Below are 22,525 nucleotides of genomic sequence, written 5' to 3'. Positions count from 1 at the left end.
ACCTGCTCCCGCCACCTTGGTGCTAGAAACCAAGGCTTAACTCTCTGCGCCATTTATTTTTCCAGAAAAAAAATGACAGGATGTTAGTGAATATCCTATGATATCAGTTCTATATTTTTTCTAGTTATATCATGAACTTTATTTTCTTCAAAACGTATTCTCTCTCTGTGAGAGACAGAGAGAGATCTTCTGTCTGCTGATTCGTTTCCCAGATGGCTGTAACAGCAGGAGCTATCCATCTAGCTATCCATCCATCTAGTCCTTCCACATGGGTGGCAGCAGGGACCCAAGCGCCTTAGCCATGGCCGCTGCTCATGAACAGCGGGCAGGATGGGAAGCAGAGTAGCTAGGACTCCAACTGTCACACGGACACAGGACATGTCCCGAGCGGCAGCCTTACCCTCTGTGCTACGACATTCACTCCTCATAAACTTAGACAGCTCAATATACAGAGCATTAATACGACATGGTATACAATTTATAGCTGATAATAAATGATTGGCAATGAGAGAATACCCATTCACTTTCCAAATGCCTACCATATTCCCAAAGCCAGGACCAGTTTACATCACCCAGGTTTCGCGTGTGGGTAGCAGAAACATAACTAAAACCATCCCCTGCTAAAGGCGCACATTAGCAGCAAGTGCAATTTGGGAGCCAAGACACAAAGAGCTATGGGATGTGCATCTCCCAACTGAGTGACCTCCCTGCTGCATCCAGGGCCCAAACCTTGCACGGTGATTTTCACGCAAGCTGGCACACAGGCTTGTGCTTCTGTCTTCCCCTATTTAGAGACATTTCACCAGTGAAAAGCTATTCTAGAAATGAGCTATTGGAAAGGTAGAAATCTATGTGTATGTTTAACTTTCTTTTAAAGTTTACAAGTTTTGAAACCATCCCAGAGGTTGTTTTCACGCTTACAGAATCCCATGACTTGTCAAATGTTGCCTACCCATTCAGAAATACTGTAAAACTTTCCACTGGAGAAGAAGCATTGCTCAGTAGTCATGAGCACTTGCTGTTTTCAAAGCAAGTGGAAATTCATTTTCAAAAGTCAGAACATTATTCCGTTGTTCAAGTAAAAAGCTACTTTCATATTTACACTCATGATCTGAATTTTTATGATTTAAGAGTCCTGAAAGAGATTCTTTTCCTCTTTAGTAGTTTTTCTCCTGCAGGGAGAAACAAACAAAACAAAGGCATAAAAACCCCAGAAAAAAACCTAAAACTTATACAAAAGTTCCAGGACCTGGACGATAGCCTTATTTTCTTAATTCAAGCTGCTAACATAAAACGATGCAGTATTTTCATAAGCCCTAATCATATCCATTTGCTTTAAATCAGATTACTTATAATCCTAATGTGATGCCATCGCTATATAAACATGTGTTAGACTGTACGCATGTTTTTTCATGACAAGAAAAAAAATCAACATATTCAGTACAGATGTAATTTTTAACCACATAGTTTTAATCTATGCTTTGTCAAACCAAAAAGATTCGGTACCTGAGAATACGATAACCAACTGTAACCCTCTTCTCACTGCACAAGAAAGTACTCCAAGAAGGGAAAAAAGCTACTGCACGTCTCCCCCAGGGCATCTTATAAAAACACAGATGGTCATGGCAGAGTGTAACAAAAGGCTAAACTCAGAAGAAAGGTACAAATTAAAGCATAAATAGCATCTGAAAATGATCTTGGTCACAATAATTGCGATTTTGTGATTGAACTTCTAGAACTTCCTTGCCACAGAGAATGACTGAGAGCTTAGCCGAGTAGCAGACGACTTTCACTTTCCGTGGCATAAAAACCATGAGCAGTCCAACAAAAGAAGTCTACATGGAAAACAACAACAAAATTAACTCTCACGTATTATTAAAGATCACTATAAATGGAACATCTTAAAATAAGAGCCCAAAATCCTAAAACTTCTAAAATAAAACCTTAGGAGAAAATTGCTGTGACCTTGGGGTGGGCAAAGATATCTCAGCTCCAACACCAAACACACACAGAACTGGTGACTGGATTTTCAACAACACTGGAAACTTATGTTCCTTGAAATCCATTATTCAGAAAAACAAAAAGCCCAGCCAGCCTGTGAGGCCAAGAATGGGCGATGGTGAAATCCATGTTGGCCCAGTTGGCCAGAGGGATCCCTCCAGAAGTGTTGCTGTGCGTGACAGCTCTTTCTGGAAGAGACTTGCACAGGAATCTGTGTCCCGAGGAAAGATGTCCTATGTCCCAAGTGAGGGCAGAGAGGCGACACCCAACCCAGGAAGGCACAGAGAGAACAAGAGACACAGGAAGTGGGAATTCCCTCCTCTGCAGCTGGGACCTTGGCCTTGTCCCAAGATTGGGAATACCCAGCTCCTAGTTCCAGGCCAGCGGTCTCCAGTACTTCCACCTGCGTTCCACTCCCCCATGACTTTCTCACACCCTTAGACTCACACTGGCTCTTCTGGGTGTACAGCTGGCAGGTGGCAGATCATGACGTGTAGCCTCCATGATTGCATCACCCAATTCTTATACCAAATCTCAGCTAGCCTTGCATCTACCTGTCTGTCTGTTTATTGGTTCAGTTCCTCTGGGGATCCTGGCATATTACAAGGATGATAAAGAATCTACAACCACAATAGAATAAGGAACTCCAAATTTCCTAAGAAGAGAAAAGGATGCAACAAAATCATGAGTCAAAAATTTGAACAGACACTTCACCAAGTAAGATAGGCGCGTTACTAAGAAGCACTTGAAAAGATACTCAACTTCAGTAGTCATTAAGGAAAGGCAAACCAAGACCCAAATAAAACACGACAATACATCATGAAGGACTGAAGTCCAGAACATTGCTAGTGCTAATTAAAGGAAAGGATGTGGAGACGGAATCCATAGACCCTGCAGGGGAGAATCTAAGAGAAAGTACAGTCATTCAGGAAACTAATTTTTTAAATTAATTTATTTTTATTGGAAAGGCAGATGTATAGAGATTTACAGAACAGAGAGAAAGATCTCCCATCCACCGGTGTACTCCCCAAATGGCTGCAATGGTCAGAGATGAGCCAATTTGAAGCCATGAGCCAGGAGCTTTTTCTTAGGGTCTCTCATGTGGGTGCTGGGTCCCAAGAATTTGGACCATCCTCTATTGCTTTCCCAGGTCACAAGCAGGGAGCTGGATTTGAAGTGGAGTTTCCAGGACACACACCTGCACTTATATGGGATGTTGGCATGTGTAGGCAGAGGATTAGTCGCTTCAGCCATTGCATCAGCCCCAGAAAATAATTTTTGGATAACTCAAACAAACAAAAACAAAAGCCAGTTATCACATGACCCAGCAATTCTATTCCAAGGTTATCTACCTGAGATAAATGAATCATATAGCTTCTCAAGGACTGAACTATTATTCCTAACAACCCAAAGATGCAAACTCAGCATCCATCAATTGAATGGATAAGCAAAATGCAGTCTACCTATACAAGACAGTATTCAGCCAGGGAAGGGAATGAAGCAGTGACGACACATTCTGAACCTTGGAAACAACAGGCTCAGGGAACACAACAGGCATGATTCTGTCTCCATGAAATGTCCGAAAGGTAAACTCTATAGACACAAAAAGTAGACCCGGGGCTGGGACTGAAAACAGGAAGGGATTGCAAATGGACAGGAGGTTTCCTTCCCTGGTGGTGAAATGCTTTAACATCAGCAGTAACACCTGTACATCATGAATTTACTCAGGCTCCTCATCATTTACTTAACCAAAAGGATGGAGGCATCAGGCAGATCAGCAGTTGCCTGGTCTTGGATGGGAGCAGGGGCCTGTTTACGGTGACAGAATTGTTGTCCTTGGCATATTCCTAAAATGAATTAAGTAGTGTATTTACAATGGATGGATTCGTTGTGAAATTTATACCTCTTAGACCGCTGTGAAAATCTTGGGCAAACTTTCTGGGGATCACTGCCTTTATTTCCAACCACACACATCATCTTCTGTCTGTGGATCATTTCTATACTCCAGAATGCTTCATATCTCACTCTGGCCAACAGGCAACCTCATGAGTAATGTACAGGGATGGGTATTCGGCATAATGGTTAAGTCACCACTTGTGACTCCTGCGCCCATGGTGAAGTTCTGGGTGTATGCCCCTGCTCCTCTGCTTCCAATCCAGCATCCTGCTAATGTGCACCCTGGGACACAGCAGCTGACGCATAAAACGGTTGGGTCCCTTCCCACATGCGGGAGACTGTGTTTGAGTTCCGGGCTCCTGGTCTCAGTCCTGGCTACTGTGAGCATTTGGGGAGTGACCTGCAGGTGGAAGCTCTTTGTCTGTTGAGTAAAAAAGAATGATGCCTCAATAACTCATAGTCTAAATTGTGTTGTGGATCTGATTCATAAGCACCTCGAGCTTTCATTATTTATGAACTATCATCTATCACCACTGTAAAACTCCATAATCCATTCAAACTCAAAGTAGGTTTGATGTTAGCCTCTGTTTACCAGCGGGAATATTCCAGTACTACAAGCTAGAGGGAAGTTTTACTTTGGATCTTGAGGCCTTTGGTATTGCAAGAATCCTTCTCCCCAGCCTTAGCCCCAGGGTCAGTGTTGTGGCACAGCCTGCCATGCCAGCATCCCATATGAATGCCCACTGGAGTCCTGGCTGCTCCATTTCCAATCCAGCTCTCTGCTGATGGGCCCGAGAAAGCAGTGAAGACGGCCCCAGTGCTTGGGCCCCTGCCACGCTCTTGGGGACCTCCGATGGAACCCTAGGCTCCCAGGATTGCGGCCAGCCCCGGCCACTGTGGCTACTTTGAGGAGTGAACCAGCAGATGAAAGATTGCTCTCTGTCTCTGCCTCTCACCATAAACTCTGCCTCTCAAATAAATGAAGGAGTGAATGAATGAATGAATATTCATGAATCCTCCCCTTTTTCTCTCCTGGAAAACCTGTTGGTGGCTTGTTTGCTTATTGATATGCCACTGCAAAAGATCTTCCAATCTTCCATCATATTTCATCTCTTTCTCCCACCAACATCCAAACACAAATTTAGAACTCCCCATTTGGGCCTGATGTGATAGCCTAGCAGCTAAAGTCCTCACCTTGCACGTGCTGGGATCCCATATGGACGCTGGTTCTAAACCCAGCGGTCCTGCTTCCAATCCAGCTCCCTGCCTGTGGCCTGGGAAAGCAGTCAAAGATGGTCCAAGGTCTTGGGACCCTGCATCCGAGTGGAAGACCTGGAGCAGTCTCCTGGCTCCTGGCTTCAGATTGGCTCAGCTCCAGTCGTTATTGCCACTTGGGGAGTGAATCAGCGGACAAAGATCTTTCTCTCTGTCTCCTTCTCTCTCTGTATATCTGCCTTTCCAATAAAAATAAATAAATCTTTAAAAAAAATAATTCCCATTACCTTGGGAGGAGGCAGGCAATGGCTGAAGCGGCTGGGTCCTTGCACACCCATAGGAGACTCAGATTGAGACCCTGGCCTTGGTCGGGCACCTGCTGCTGTGCTCATCTGGAACTGTGGCCCCCTGGGTACGGGCTCACTCTGCCCCTCCCATAAATGCAAAATCACAAACAAAAAAATCTTTAAATGAAATATTCAATAATTGCGGAACCCTCTCCCTCCATTTTCACAGCCTGAGCACACATCTCCAACCCCTGGGCACAAGGACTGAGGGACATGTCTCTCCAGTGGCCATCCCACCCCAGCCTCGCAATGGCCGACCTCAGCCATGGCAGTTCCTGCTGCAACACAGTCTTTGGCTCCCACTGTCTGCAGGGCAAAGTCCAAACCCACAGGCCCAACGTAGACTCTGCCTAATCACAGCCTGACCTATCAGACCAACCTTATCACCCAGTCCTCCTGCCACGCAACTCCAACAGAGTTAGAGTCAGCATGCTGCAATCCCAAAGAACAGCAGTCACTCCAAGGACCCTTGCCTGCCACCTTGGGGCTGCAGGTTGGATGTGTCATTGTGTTTATTTGATTTTTTTTATAAGTGTCTAATCAATACATTTTTGCATTATTAAAATACCACAAGGTATAACTGAATTTTTTTTTTAAGATGTATGCATTTTTCTCTAACTTGGAAGTCAGAGTCACAGAGAGGGAAAGACCGAGAGAGAACTCTTCCATCCGCTGGTTCACCCTCCAAAATGGCCACAATAACCAGAGCTGGGCTAGTCTGAAGCTGGGAGCCAGGAGCTTCTTACGCGTCTCTCACGTTGGTGCAGGGGCCCAAGGCCTAGGACATCCTCCAATGCTTTCCTGCGCATCAGTAAGGATGGGTCACAAGCGGAGCAGCCAGTGCCTTTCCAATAAAAATAAACAAGAAGTAAATAAATAAAAATAAAGTTTTAAGGGGCCCGGCAGCGTGGCCTAGCGGCTAAAGTCCTCGCCTTGAAAGCCCCGGGATCCCATATGGGCGCCGGTTCTAATCCCGGCAGCTCCACTTCCCATCCAGCTCCCTGCTTGTGGCCTGGGAAAGCAGTCGAGGACGGCCCAAAGCCTTGGGACCCTGCACCCACGTGGGAGACCTGGAAGAGGTTCCTGGTTCCCGGCTTCGGATCGGCGCGTACCAGCCCGTTGCGGCTCACTTGGGGAGTGAAACATCGGATGGAAGATCTTCCTGTCTGTCTCTCCTCCTCTCTGTATATCTGACTTTGTAATAATAATAAAATCTTTAAAAAAAAAAGTTTTAAAAAAGTGGAGTAGCTGCACTTAGACCTGATGGGTCTATGGGATGCCTGCCCTGCAGCTGGAGGATTGGCCTGCTATACCACTGTGCCTGTCATAATCTTGTTTCTGTAGCCAGAACAACTTCTAGATCTCATTCAATCAGCCTGCTCAACTGTTCCTTTTTCAGGGACACAAATACCACCCCAGCATTTTCTGATATACTTGATATACTGAATCAAAGCGGTTGAATTTGAAACTAGGTCAAAGTCATTTCCTTGGAGGGCTCATTAATATTCCTGGGGTTGAGATGCTCAACAACCAATACCTGGCCTTATCCAAATTGTGGGATGTACTTTTATTCCTTCATTTTTTTTTTTAAGGTTTACTCATTTTTATTGGAAAGGCAGATTTACAGAGAGAAGGAGAGACACAGAGAAAGATCTTCCATCTGCTGGTTACGTCTGAGCTAATCTGAGGGCAGCAGCCAGGATCTACTTCCAGGTCTCCCACATGCATGCAGGGTCCCAAGGATTTGGCCATGCTCCGCTGCTTTCCCAGGCCATGGGCAGGGAGCTGGACAGTGGAGCCAGTGCCCATATGGGATCCCGACACTTGCAGGGGGAGGACTAGCCAGCTGAACCATTGCTCCGGGCCCTGGGATATACTTTTCACCCAAGCCATTTCAAATTTCAACCTGAGATCCATTCTCTGGTCAACCCCATTGACAAGAAAGTGACCACAGAGAGCCCTCATTGCACTGGCAGCCTCGTGCAGCCCCCTGGACGGTGTGTGGTCCCTGACCACAGACGGGGCGCACGACTGCCAGTTCCTTTCCATTTCCCCACTTGTCAATGCAGAGCCTCTTGCTTTTGCTCTCCAAGGATGGGACTGATGTCTCTGCACTTTCCTCCAGGCCCCTTCCTGGGAACAGTGTGCCCCTTCAGGCAGATGTCCACATTCTCAGAATGCCAGCAGTGCTGTCTGATTCCGGAGAACGGAAGACATACAGCAAAACAGTGGATCTACTCATTTTTATTTGAGAGAGAAACAGAGAGAGGTGTGTGCGGATGGGAGAGGGACAGAGTAACAGATCTTACATCCACTGGTTCACTTTCCAACTGGCCAAAGCAATCAGAAACCCCGAGCCAGGAGCTCCACCTCGGTGTGCCACGTGAGTGGCAGACAAGGAGCTGAGCCATCATTGCTACCTCCAGGGGCACGTGAGCAGGGAGCTGGCTTGGACGCAACAGTGGAACTTGAACTTGGGCACTGCAATGTGGAGGGCAGGCTTAACCGCTGTGCCACCACACTGGGCCCTCACTGTATCTACTCTCCACCAGCACTCTACGCGGCAAGGACTTAGCAGCGTCATTTGCAGGAGTGCAGAAGGAGTTGTAGGAGAGGTGGAGAACTACTGAGCAGCCAAGCTGCAGTGCCTGCCTCCTGCCCGAAGGCCGTGCCACTCGCGGCCACCCCGGGGTCCCCGGCTCCACTCCGCTAGATCCGCTCCCTCTCTGCCCCCTCTAGCTCTTGTTGCTTTTCACCTGCAGTTACTAATCCCTGCGTGGTACTCCCATGGCACTGCGTGTTCTCAGGAGTGGCACTTATCTCAGAGCGCAAACCGCCTGGATGCATGCCAGTCTACCAATTAGACTATGAACCCACGAGGGGGAGGGATGGCTGGTGCTCTCTCATTTAACCCTTCATTTTCTCTATGTCTGGCACACAGCAGGTGTGGACAATGGCGTGACTGTTAGTTGCACGTGGCTGGACATTCAGTGCTGCCCACTCGTACGGCCTCCCTACCTCTACCCTTACAGTTCAGAGCTTCATCGCCTCACTTTTTAAAACAATATTTGCTTATTTGAAAGAGTTACAGAGAAACAGGAAGAGATGGAAAGACAGAAGGGAGAGATCTTCTATCCACTGGCTAATTCCCCAAATGGCTATAATGATTGAGGCTGGGCCAGACCAAAACCAGGAAACAGGAGCCTCAGCTGGGTCTCCCAAGTGAGTCCAGGGGCCCCAGCACCTGCGCTATGTCCCACTGCTTTCCCAGGAACCAAGGAGTCGGGTCAGAAGCAGAGTAACCTAGACACGAAGCAGCGCCCATCTAGGATGCTGAAATCAGGTGGTGACTTCATTTTATCATTTTTAAGATTAAAAAAAAAATTTTAAACTTCAAAGTTAGAGTTACAAAGAAAGGGAAAGACAGAGAAAAATCTTCCATCTGCTAATTCACTACCCAAAAGCTGTAATAGCTAGAGCTAAACCGATCCGAAGCCAGGAGCCAGGAGCTTCTTCTGGGTCTCCCATGAGGGTGCTGGGATCCAAGGCTTTGGGCCGTCCTCGACTGCTTTCCCAGGCTACAAGCAGGGAGCTGGATGGGAAGTGGAGTAGCCGGGATCAGAACCAGCACCCATAATAAATGCTGATGCCACAGACAGATGATTAGCCTACTATACCATTGTGTTGGGCTCCCAGCTGGCGACTACCCACTCTATCACAATGCCAACCCCAAATAGTTCCACCTTACCTGGGGTTATTACCCTAAATCAAGTGAAATGATTTTACCTCCTTTTCTGTCTGATTGCAAAGCATCTCTACAACACTGCCCAAACTCCTGCATCCTACTGAGGGGTCCCACTGTCCCATTCATAACTACCTGTAGATATCCAACTTCTTCCAATCAGATTCAGTTGCCCTGATGTGGCCGATGCTTGGATGAGAACTGCAGCTCCTCTGAAATCCACAGCGTTTTGCTTTTGCCTCCCGTGTGGCGTTCAACGCATCCGCCCCGCCTCCCCCGTGGCTTAGACACGTCCAGACTCCCATTTGCACGCTGGCATTGCTGTGTGTCTTAGCACAGACAGCTGCTAGAGGTTCAACACGGTTGGCATGGCCCATTACTGCATGGTCACTTCAATGCCTCATTACACGACAACTCTTCATACATTGTTAAAAACAAATGGGATAACAATCAAATTGAAAAACTCCATGTCCTCAAGACTACCATATAGTATTCCATCCGAAAAAAAGAGTTTTGGAAGAAAAATAAAACTGGGCTTAACTCATTCATGTCTTAAGAAGTCTGGTCAATCAAGGATGGAAAGATGATGTAAGTGGGAAGTGGCAGCCGTGTTAGAATGCTAGGTTAAGAGCTCAACATGCATAACTTCATGGTTCTTACAACCCTCTGAGGCGGATAAAGAGATTTCACATTTCACCCTTGAGAAGGTCAAGGTCATGGGAAATTAAAGCTATTGCCAAGTTTGCCAACATTAGCAACAATTTAAAGTCACAGTCAAGGCCAATCAAACTAGAAATATGTAAAGACGACAGCTCACCAAGGTTCCCTGGAAAGGGATAGAACTGTTTCTGTTTTAAAGATTCATTTTTGTATCTGAAAGACAGAGTTGCAGAGTAAGGCTCTTGCATCCATTGGCTCACTGGCCAGGTGGCTGAAATGGCTGGGGGATAGGTCAGCAGCCAGGAGTCTTCCATGCGGGTGGCTGGGGTCCAAGCAAATGGGCTGCTCTCCATCGCTTCCCAGGCCATCAGCAGGGAGGTGGATGGGAAGTGGATGCTGGGGTGGCAGGCAGCAGCTTCACTCACTATGTCACAATCTGGGCACCATAGCTGCTTCTTGTCATTTAGAAGAGCTATTGAGGGTGGACATTGGACACAGCAGTCAAGATGCTGCTGGGAGCACCTGTATCCCAACAAGAGTATGTGAGTTCTAGTCCCAGCTCTGCTTCTGATCCCAGCTTCCTGGTGCTGCGCACCCAAGCAGGCAGGTCATAGCCAAGTGCTTGGTCTTGCTACCCACATGGGAGACCTGGGTGGAGCCTGGGATTCCTGGCTTCAGCCAGACCCAACCCAGACTACTGTAGGCACGTGGAGGGAGAACTAGCAGATGGAAGATAGTTAAATAGTCAAAATAGTTCAATGAAATGTAAATAGTTAAATTAATTAAATAAAAGAGCCATCCACTGCACGAGTGAAGGGCAAAGTCCCACTCGGAAACTAGCAACAGGACTCTAAACTGCCATGCTTGTATCTCTACTGGGAACACGCAGGACGACCAATGAGTAAACCGCGTTTTTCAACTAACTGCCTTTTCAGCTAACACGTTGTTTGAACAAAGCTCGCCACTAGGTGGCAGACGTAGAACGGACTTGATACGTAAAAGTGACAAAAGACTTCAAGACAACATAAAAGTTGTCAGTAATACTGAGTCTTAAACTGCTTATGATTTTTCAAAGATTATTTTGTCACTTTAGGGACGCATGCTAAAAACAAATGGTTCCAAATAAAAAATATTCTCCCTTATTGAAAATGAACTATCATGTGAGGTGCTTCAAAAAGCCTACAGAAAATGCAATTAAGATAGTTAGTTTTTGCAAAAAAAAAAAAAAATTGGAAGCCATGCATTTTAAATGTCATGTCTCCTTGCACATATAAATGACCCCTTAGCATTTCAACCTTTTACACGCAATAATAAAAACAGCTGGAATTTGCTTTAAGGCAGAACCATACTATCAAGGAACTAAATAAAGAATAACAAACTGCATATTAAAATACAAGAGACTGAAATCCAATCTTGTATAATGCCACATAAAACAGAGGAAACTGTGAGAATCCATGGTGTCTAGAATTCTTGCATTTTGCAAAAAGTGTTTCTTGTTGGCTTTATCGTTTGCACTGTGTTTCTCAGACCTACAGGAAAAGGCTGCGGGCTGCACTTCTCTGCAAGCAACACCGATGAGCCCCAACACATAAGGTGCAAACTGTAGGAAATCATCATGACACTTACATTTCATTTCCTTGACATTTACACTGATCCACTTATGATCGTTTCAAGGAAATGGAGACAACTTTAAAACGTAATAAACACCTTGAGGCAAATGTGTAGAATCAGCAACACGTGTGCTGCATTTCAGTGTCACTGTTTGTACTGCTTTCTCTCTTTGGTGATCCCTTGTGGGGAGAAACGGAACCATGTGGAATCATGAACAGCGTGCACACACACACATACACACAGACAGGCTAAGCCAGACGCTAAATCTTGCATGCATATACTACATACACACTCGGGAATACAACGCTCTCATAATTGAAAGAAAGTCAGATCTTACCCTTACCCCATAAAGAACCTTCTGGAACATTCACGAACATTCTTGAGAATTCCGGAAGAGCCTAGCTTCAGAGTGATCATGTCCCATTTCTGCTGCCCAGGCCTCTGAGCAAAGGCTCTTCAGGGATCTACCACCCTGCTGGTCTGGACTTCCCAAACGTTCCCTGTCACAGTTGTACTCTCTAGGTCTCCCTGGAGAGGTTCTATTGCCTGCATACCTCCACAGCACAGGCCAGTCCTTGGGCCGTCCTGGCTTCTTAGTTTGTATACAACACTGGACGGTCACTCGTCAGGCATTAAGCCCAAGCTGAGGGTCTCTCTCCAGGAAAGGATGGGAAGGAACACCTGCCAGGGGACTGCTTTCCATGGCAGACACCACAGAAAGTCTCAAGATGTTCATGAGGAATCCTTGCAATAAATGACACAAGGATGTGCCACCCGACCCCGTCAGCTCCGAGAGGCAACACTGCTGAATGTAGTTACTAAAAAGTTGGACAGCGCGAAGCTGCCTGCATGTTTGGAAGCTACAAAAAGAACATTGCTCCGGCAGCCTTGACAGCGACGACCTGACTCCACGCACGAGGTACTTACGTCCTGCTCTAAAAATAAGCACAATAACCATCGTACAAACCTCTCCGAACAAGCACCATTCAGGGGTTGGCAGGGACCAAACCGCCTGGTCCTGATTCACTTCCAGGAAAGCAAACAGAAGCAGAATAGATCATGTTCTCCTAACACACACAAGTTCATTTACATGTCTGTCCCAAAAGGCAGAGAAACCACTCAGGATATAAAAGCAGAACGACAACGGGTAATAAAGGCTGTTTCCAGAAGTGCCTAAGAGCTGTGTAGAGCGGAGGAGGTCTTCCGCTCTCCCTCCCTGTATAATCCAGCAAAGAGTGGTTGCTGGGGAAGTCTTCTGAAAGAATAGAGTCAGAATGCCGTTTCCAAGTAGTCACGTGTGGAGAGGAACTCACTTCAAAAGCATGTGAACCTCGGAAAAGGTGATAACTCCCCTTCCCCCTAACCACTGTGACACCACGAGCCTGGCACACCCACCAGTCCCTGGGCGGCTTGGGAGCCTCCCCTGCCACAGCCAACTCCTTTGCAGGAAGTGCCCTGGCCCTTACCTCCTCCTTCTTTTCCACGGGACTCGGCTGAGGGTGGCTCCCAGAGCCACTGTCCTGGCTGTTTTCATCAATGCCCGCAGTGGTTGGCATGGAATCCTGGCAGGTGGCAGGCCCTGCCTCGCGCTGAGCAGGGTCCTCAGCTTTTCCTTCACTTTCCACCGAACTCAGCGACAGCGCACTGAGGTTGCTGGGGTAGTTGAGCGCTCCTGGGCTCTGAGGGCTCGGGGGTTTGGGCGTGGTGGGCCTCAGAGGGGTGGGAGGAGGCTGCTCGGACTCAAAGGTGAACCTGCTGCCAGAGCGTGGTTCCCCGGGATCTTGGCTCGACAACTCTGAGGCCAGAGGACTGGACGAGGAGCTGCTGCTGGTGCGGAGGCCATTCCTGTCCGCTGGGCCTGAGCTCTGGGCTTCCAGGGGGAACACAGCCGTGTCAACGTCTAGTCGGGCATCGTGACAGGTGGCCGGAGGGAAGGACGCAGGCACGCTGCGCACGGGCGACGCCGCGCACCGCCGGTCGGGCTCTGTGCAGCTGGACACCCGGCGAGAGTAGTCGTCATGCAGCCGGCTGTGCAGCCCGAGCCTCGGGTGGGCCTCGGCAGGGGCAGGGGCGGCGCCTTTAGGGCCTTCCCTCTTCCAAGCAGCGTCGGTCACGTTGCTCACAAATTTCAGGACTCGGTCCAAGTCCATGGCTCTGATGGGGCTCCTCCAACGTTTGGTCCTTCTTTCGGAGCCGCCGAGTTTGTCCGAGTCGGTGGAGGAGCTGCTGAGGGTCCGCTGCGGCACCTGCGGCTTGTCGTGCGCAGCGGCAGCACGCAGATCGGCCAGGTTGGAGGCAGACTTGCGCTTGAAGGAGCTCTTCCTCAGGAAACTCAGGTTATCCGTGCTCTTGCTTCTGCGGTAGGCAATGCTGTCGTTCTCGGAGTCCTTCACTAGGATTTCGCATAGGGCAGGTTCCTGGAGGATCGGAGACAGGGGTCGGCCGGGGTGCTGGGAATCCTGGGGCTTTTCTGCGTCCAATAAGCTGATGCGGCCCAGGCCGTAGGCCCTGCGGATGCTGCGGGAGCGGTGGGTACTTCTCTGGAAGGCATCGTCCGTGTCCTCGGGGTCCGAGCAGTCCGATCCGCAGCCGTCCCCAGTCTTGAGGGGCTCCGTCGCCAGGGTGGACAAGGAGCACCTGCCGGCCGGGCCTCCCGGCACAGCGCCATTGGCGAGGGCTTTGGCTGAGTCGCGTTCTGCTGCCTCTTCCTTCCAGGGATCTGACCCTTCTCGGTTCTGAATCCCCTGCAGGACCGAGGACTTGAGCTTCTTGAAGGATCCCATTTTCCGGAAGGAGGCCAGAGCGTTCCATGTCGAGGAGTTTCCCACCAGGACCATGGAGCGGGGTCTCTCGGCATGAGCGTTCGTTCTCTTCCGACTCATGGAGAAGAGGCGCACGAGCTTGGAGGGGCTGAGCTTGGCACCCTGCTCTTCCGCGTCCGCGCCACACGCCCCGTTCTGGCTCGCCCCGGTGCTGGGATCCCGGGAGTCCGCGGCGGAGCAGGTGATGGCCGCCGTTGGCCCATGGCCGTTCTGGGCCGTAGTCATGTTCTTGGGACAGGGCTCCCACGGCCACGGGGCAGCGAGGCTCAGACCCCCGCGTACGTATGAGTCCACCGGCTCCACTTGTCGCCCCTCATCTCTGAGGCCATCAGATTGGCTTGCACACCTGCTGGGCGCATCCGGCTCCTCAGAGGAGACTGACACCTGCGGCAGAAAACACAGGAATGTCATATACACAGCCCTCTTCACCTTGCTTACCAAGGGCTGATCACGTAAGAGCTGCCTTAAAATGAAATTTCACCTCCTCCGCTCCGCCTCGCGGCCCCGATTCATTCCACAGTGAGTTGAAAAAGATTACAAAAAAACATAGGAGCTCTGCATTCAGTAGGATGGCAAAATCCTGAGTGCGTGCAGAGCGGTTTAAGTGAAACATTTGCAAACACCAGAATGAATACACCAAGGCACTGTATAAGCAAGACTGTCTTGTCTTGACTTGAAATGGAGTGATTTTTCAATGTCCTCCCAACCCTGTATCAAGTTAGGTCACATTAGAAAGTCAGCCTGTGGGGGCCAGCAGGAACCATGGCAGAGCACGCTAAGCTCTCTCCTGCAGTGCTAGCAGGGCGTGTGGGTCCTGGGTGTAGTTCTAGCTACTCCACACTCAGTCCAGCTTCCTGCTAATGTGCCTGGGAAAGGTGCAGAAGCTGGCCCAAGTCTTTGGACCCCTGCACCAACATGGCAGACCTGGAAAAAAAAACTCCTGGCTTCTGGATTTGGATCAGCCCAGCTCCGGCTGTTGAGCTCATTTGGAGAGTGAAGCAACAGGTTTGTCTAGCTCTCTGTCTCTCCTTCTCTGTGTGTATGTGGATCAAATTCAGCACAGCTAATGCACCATCTTTGCCAGTGCCAGGGGCTTGGATGCCAGCTGCTCCCTGTCCAAGCAGGGGAAGATTTCCCAGGATGATAAAGAGAGACTGCCTGTAATGGCAGTGACCTTGGGCAGCAGAGACCAGGAACAAAAGCCTGAGCGACAGGCTTTGTGAAGGAAACCAGTGCTGGTGAGATTGACTGGCCAGCGAATGGACAGACGGGAGGACAGCAAGACACAAGAACTCAAGTGACACACGGGTCACAGTGCTCCTCCCTCCCCTCACACACCTGAGTCCTTGCCCTCCCCCCGTTCGTCTGTGTTCACGCCCTTTCCGGGAAGTATCTTTGTCCACGCCTTCCCTTCCACCTTGACCTTGTTCTTCCATTGTGTCTACGTCCAAGGCACCTGTCTGCAAGGTGGCGCTGAAAGTTCCCACTGAGGATAGCCACCCCCAGACTCATTTAAATGGAGCCAACCAATCAGAAGACAACAAAAACCTTTATCTCAAACTCCATCATCACCACTACTTAGGCTAGGTGCACCTCAGTCCTGTGCGACTTCCTGGCCCACTCCCTAGGGGACCAGTGAACCTCCCCTGGGAGCAGATCTCAAGAAAAGTCTGGTTTGATCATCATTCTGGTCTCTGGAGCCCTGCTATTTTAGTGCAGTTTTTACGTAACACGTCCTTTTCCTTTTTTTACTATTTATTTTTATTAAAAGGCAGATTTACAGATAGAGAAGGAGATAAAGATCTTCCATCCACTGATTTATTTTCTGCAAACAGCCAGAGTTGATCCAATCTGAAGCCAGGAACCAGGAGTCTCCCAAGAACTTGGACCATCCTCCACTGCTTTCACAGGCCACGAGCACGGAACTAGATGGGAAGTGGGGAGGCTGGGACACAAACCTGTACTCATATGGAATGCCGCACTTGGAAGTGAAGGATTAGCCAGGATTGCACCGGCCCCAAGCCCTGCTCTTTCACCTCTGTCTACGTCCTCCCCCCATTCTAACCTGTGGCTGTGTGCACTCCCACACACCCGTGTGCCTGCTCTCTTCCAGAAAGCGAATATGCAGAGCTGGTGCTGTGATGTGGCAGGTAAAGCTGCCACCTGCAGCACCGGCATCTCATACAGGTGCAGTTTGGAGCCTCAGATGCTCCACTTCCAATCCAGCTCCCTGCTAACGTGCCTGGGAAAGCAGCAATGAATGATCCAAGTACTTGGGTCCTTGCACCGAAGTGGGAGCTCTGGGAGGAGCTCATGGCTTTGTCTGGCCCAGACCTGGTTGTTGTGGTCATTTGGGGGAGTAAACCAGTAGATGGAAGATAGCCCTTTCTTTGTCTCTTCTTCCTCTGCATAATTCTGACTTTCAGATGAGCAGATAAACAAATGTGAACATGCTGCTCTTCTTAACCTTTCCCATCAGGTCTACACCTGCTCAGTTTTCAAGCAGTGCCATAATGTGGCAGCCTGTCTCTTCTCATTAAATGACTGGTGAGTGAAAGAATGACAGACTACACCAATCATGAAAGGCTGTCAACTCTTAAGTGCTTGCCATGTGCGAAACCCCAAAGTGAGGTCCTTAAGACCATCAGGCTTCTAAGTGCTGAGTACACACATCTACAAGGTCAATGCGATGATTTGCATTTGTTGTGATATCAAATTTATGTTTAGGCAAGTTAACTCATTGGTTTCAGGGGTGCTCTACAATGACCCCTCTACCCTAAAAAGATTATGCCATTCTGGACTGCAATAAATGAATGAATGGGGAGGCAGGCACAGCTGGGATTTGTACCCCAAGCTGTATTTGGCTGCCATTTCAGTGACTTGTGAGCCAGCAGTCTTTGGATGCCAATTAAGTGCATTACTTACAAAGGCAGAAGAGGGGGGAACAGGGGAGGAAGGCAGCAAGAGACCCTGCAATTAGGTCCCAGGTCAGATCACCCCTTTCAAGTGCATGATTTGCCTTCATGTAGAGAGACAGTGAGGCCAGATTCCCAGGGAGAGCCAGATCCAGGGGTCGAAGGTTCTGTCCAGGACCAGAGAGGCTGTGCAGACTCAGCCCATCAGCCAAGCGGAAGACCCATCAGCCAAGCCCACCAGCCCATCAGTCAAGCCATTTGTCAAAAGACCGGTGGGCTGCCTCATGCACTCAGACATTGAAAGTCAAGAGAAAGAAATTCAGGAGCCTGAGGAACTACAGGGGGCATTTGAATGAGTGACCTAACCCGTCCTGAATCATTTTTTCACTGAGGTTCAGTGGAAAATCTGTGCTCAGCACTGGAATCAACCCAACTTTTGGTGGCGAGAAGGGACACAGAGGAGGCAACTGAGCCACCTAGAAATAAGAGGCCCTGCGGTCTCGAGACTTGTAAGATAGGAGTTTGGGTCCCCTTGTTGGGAAGATAACAGGTTCACCAAGGCTGAGCTGGATCAACCTGCAGCTCCTTACACTGTCATACCTCCACATGCTCAGTGACACACCTGCCAGAAGCCATAACACAAGAGCAAAGAGGGGCAGGAACTCGATCCCAGGGGACCTCTCCACCGACTTCTCAGAAAAACCATCCCTCTCCCTTTCTAGAATGCACATCCCTCTAGTAGAAAATAGTCTCCCCTTTTATTGAATGCCCGTCTAATGTTACAAGCAGTTCAGGCAGGGCCACTACCTTGCGAGTAGTCCCACTCTCCTATGGAGTGTGTAGCTTGGCTCTCAATAAAACACTTGCCATCCACTATGCACTCTTCTCTGACTCACTCTTACAGTCTTTCCTGAAGTAAGGTCAAGGTGCTGGGTGGCCGCCCTCACTGTGGCACCAGTGTTATCTGTCTACCTTCACCTGCTCTGGAAGGTGTAGTGACTATGGTGGTCTCTGTGTCTCAGAACCCTGAAAGGAACCAGGGAGTTTCATGCAATGGTCAAGTCCATTCATAGACATTGATGACTGCCTACTAAGTAGTAATAATGGTCTCATTACGAAGTGCATTGGATGCAGAAGACAAGGCCCTATCCCTGTCTTGTACTTCAGCTGGACAAAGACAATTTACGGGCACCAGAAGTAGAGGGCACCATGAGATCTCTTACAGGCAAGGGAGAACAGGCCAACCTGACCATCAAGACTCAGAAGATATAGAGAAGCACTTGATTAAATGCTGGATAAGTCTCAGAATCTTCTATGGAGTTAGAACTAAATTCTATACGATTTTAAAAGATTTATTTATTTGAAAGGCAGAGTTAGAGAGAATACTTTCATCCACTGGCTCACTCCCTAAATGGCTACAATGGCTGGGATTTGGCCAGGCCGAAGCTAGGAGCCAGCTGCTTCCTCTAGGTTTTTCATATGGGTACAGGGACCCAAGGACTTGGACCATCTGCTGCTGATTTGTCTGGCCACTGGCAGGGGAACTTGATGGGGAGTGGAACAGCCAAGATGCAAACTGATGCTTATATGGGACACGGGAGTCCCAGGCGGCAGCTTAACTTATTATACTACACGCCTGCCCCTAAATTCAATCTTAGCACTGTCACATGCATCTTGAGGAAGGCATTTCAGAAATCTGTGCTTCAGCATTGTCAATAACAGCAGAGGTGCCAACATTTAGGCATGTGTCAACCAAGTTGGTCATCCTTAAGCACGAACCTCAAATGGATATGAGGCCCTATGCAGGGTCAGGGTCAATTCCAGGCGGTGGTAGGTGTGAGTAGAAGAGCAGGGGCTGGGACCGAAATGTGCAACTGGGAGGCAGGCAACGGGGTGGGCAGCTGTCTGGAGTGCCAAGGGGCTAAGGAGTGTCCCACGATGTGGGACTTCAAGGGCTGAAGCAGAAAGAGTTCTTAACAAACTGGGCTGGCCAATGCTTACAGTAAGCAGAACCATGCTTGTATATACAAATTTCAATTTCTTGTTCCATTTCTCCAATAACTCTGAAGTACTTATCTATAGTTAGCAAGATGGCTCAGCAGTAGAAAGCAAGGTGAAAACTGGTTTAGAAAGTTCACCTAGGGTTGGGTGAAGTAGCCTAGCGGCTCATGTCCTTGCCCTGCATGCTACAGGATCCCATACGAGTGCTGGTTTGTGTCCTGGCGGCCCTAATTCTCATCCAGCTCCCTGCTTGTGGCCTGGGAAAGCAGTAGAGAACAGCCCAAAACCTTGGGACCCTGCACCCACATGAGAGACCTGGAAGAAGCTCCTGGCTTCTGGCTTCAGATTGGCTCAGCTCCGGCCACTGTAGCCACTTGAGGAGTGAGCCAGTGGATGGAAGATCTTTCTTCCTCTGTGTCTCTCCTCTCTGCAAATTTGCCTTTCCAATAAAAAGAAATATATTTTTTTTTTTTTAAAAAAAGCTCACCTCATCTTACTCTAACACCCAATGCTTCTTTGGCATCAATCCTGTTTCCTGGAGGTCTTTTCCCGAACCTTCTAAAAAGAAGGAGATCCTTACTCTGCTTAGATTTCTCACCCAATTGTTTCATCAAAACATATTTTAGTGACACTTTTCCGTGGCTTCCTTCAAAACGCGTGAGTGCACTCTGAGGGCAAGAACTGTGCTTTGCCGATGGACTTGGGAAAATTCATGAAAGACACAAATTATGAACCTGGAGAGGAAAACAAAGAGAAGGGGGAGGGAACTTGGGGGAGGCGGAAGGGGGAGTCCAGTGCCAACTAAATTGTACCAAAAAACAAACAAAATAAATGAATAAGAACTGTACTTTGCACACTCAGGTTATCTACCGTGATGCGAAGTTTCACGGGGTCAGTACAGGGTCTAGGAGGGTAAGCTGCTGCTTGCAATGCTGTCATCCTACATTGGAGTGCCAGTTGGGGTCCTGCCTGCTGTGCTGTCCATCCAGCTACCTGCTGATGCACCCAAGAAGGCAGTGGGAGATGGCCCACTTCATCCAAAATTCACGTGGTCATTTGGGAAGTGAATCGGCAGAAAAAAAAAAAATCTCTATCTCTCTTGCTACCCAGCTTCCCCTGTTGCTTGGCCTTTTAAATGAATAAATCTTAGCGAGAGAATGCCATTTTAAAAATGAACATTTAATAATTAACCTTCTTATCTCTATCTGTACCAGGGTAACAAATCACCACTCCATAACACTGCCTTTCTAGAGTAAAAACGATCAAGTTTTCACAGCACTAGCAATTCTAGAGATGAAAGGCAAGACACAGAGAGGTCCTAGCCACTGATTGATTCCACAAACGCCGGCAGTGACTGGCATCCAGGCGGGGCCGAACTGAAGCTGGGACCCGGGCATCCAATCCAGGGCTCTCAAATGGACGGTGCGCCATCACCTGCCGCCTCCCAGGGTGCGTTAGCAGGAAGACGAAACAGAGGATGCGGCTAACACTCAAACCCAGGGAGACTCAGTGATTGGTTGAGAGGACTCAAACACCATGTTGGTTGCAAGGTCTCAAACACCATCTTAACTGCTAGGCCCAACACCCACCCTGTAAGATTCAGATTCCATGAGACACGTGCAGAAACTGAGCTCCTATTTGGAACAACACTTGACAAGATGAGTGACTTAGTATTCTGTTCTGGAGCTGAACAGCGTGATTATTGTGTGCTGCTTGGAATGAAACTGAAATCACAGGGGAAAAAAGGCGCTGTTTCCTGGAATTTCTGAGTAACATACCAAATTGCATTATTTAGGAATAATACTTTGACCTCTAATAACCAACAAGGGTTGCGATTCAATTAGTGGTTTTGGAGCTATCCTTGTAAATCGTGGGAGCTCTGCCATAGATACTATGAACAGAACCACATGAAACAGCTTCAGCTGGGAAATTGTGAAACCCAGTGCCGACAAGCCGGACACGGTGGTGTCTGAGCTCCAGAACAGAACATTTCTGTTGACTGGTATGAAAAATCAGCAAAAACAATTCAGACCAGCAATTTCAAAGCTAGAACTGACATTTGAAGTTCAGGAATGCAAAACAGGTTAAATATACAAACAAGAAGGTTTCTGTGAGAGGTTCCTATCAACGGCCATAAATGTGACGCTGGAAGCAGACATTAAAATCAGAAATCCTAAAGCAGCAAAAGGCAGACTCCAGATCACAGCACCACAGAATACTGCCTTGGGGAATGAAACAATTTTTCTGAAATTTTATTTTTGATGATGTTTATATGTTTACATAGTTGATTAGGGTGGGAGGGGTCCAGGATCAGAAAAAAGTAGGTGACATCATTGTTTCCACAGTTTCTTTTCCTTCTTCCTGTGTCTGTGGGAAGGGGAGAGATAAAGGCAGAAGCCACACCCAACCTCTCAACAGCCTCAGCACCGGGGGATAGGAACGGCCACCTAATGTCATCCCAAGGTCCCCGATGTGGAGCATTCTCTGAGAATTCTATTCAAATGGCTTCAATAGTTCTGAAATGCTGTCGATCTCACTGACCCATGGATGATGAAATCCTTCCAAGATCCAATGGCTGACACAATCCACCTCTGAGTCTCCATTGGCCCAGAAATTTGCTGTCATGCTTCACTGGGGTATTTGACCAACTTGTTCTGCCTTCCTTCCTCTGTTATGGTATCAGGTGTCTTCTGCAGGCTCCATTGGTCTGACATATCCTCCATGTGCCTCTGGATATGCTGTCCACTGCTCCATCAAAGTCACTGAGGAGGTCTAGTTCTGACACATGCACTCCATTGCCAGGCAACAGGTCCTGCCACTCTCCCCGTGGTTGGAATTTTGAGTCCATGGATTCGTTGGGGGGACTATCAAACAAATCTCGTCTGAAGTGATCCCAGACCTATCTCTTGCATGTGCACCTGTACGGGGGTCCAGATCACTCTGTCACCCACATCTGCCTACATTCACACTGGTAATTACAATTGCTAGGTCAGATCTATCTCCAGTCCCATTTCTTACGCAAACCAATGGGTGTTGCAGTACAGCCCAACCTTGCCCTCTACACAGTTGGCCCCCACATACACCATTGGGAACTGCAGCCCAGTCAGAGAGACCCCCAATAATCCCCAGTGGTCTGGCCCCCAGCCCTGGTTTCTGTGCTTGCCAGCATGTACAGTGGACTGGTCTGATCTGTCCCACCCCCCCATCCAGCTCTCATATTGATAATTGGGTGTTGAAGCCTAACTCAACCCAACTGGCTGCACCCCAGAACATAATTTTTTTTTTTTAAAGATTTATTCATTTTATTACAGCCAG

General features: G+C 48.4%; 1 protein-coding gene across 2 annotated transcripts in view; it reads right to left on the bottom strand.

The window, feature by feature from the left end:
- Positions 1 to 22,525, bottom strand: part of SPATA13 (spermatogenesis associated 13) — a 144,471-nt gene that overhangs the window by 58,645 nt on the left and 63,301 nt on the right. Inside the window, exon 2 of one of the 2 annotated variants that reach the window (XM_004577578.2) lies at positions 12,939 to 14,678. The exons of the other annotated variant lie outside the window; for it this stretch is intronic. Within the exon in view, the coding sequence (XP_004577635.2) occupies positions 12,939 to 14,519 (1,581 nt within the window). The 5' untranslated portion in view covers positions 14,520 to 14,678. The remainder of the gene's footprint in view (positions 1 to 12,938; positions 14,679 to 22,525) is intronic. 2 annotated transcript variants of the gene reach the window in all.

This window comes from Ochotona princeps, chromosome 12 (genome assembly GCF_030435755.1).
Source record: "Ochotona princeps isolate mOchPri1 chromosome 12, mOchPri1.hap1, whole genome shotgun sequence".
Lineage (NCBI taxonomy): Eukaryota > Metazoa > Chordata > Mammalia > Lagomorpha > Ochotonidae > Ochotona > Ochotona princeps.
The sequence above is the reverse complement of the archived record's forward strand: the minus strand, read 5'-3'. Positions and strand labels throughout refer to the sequence as shown.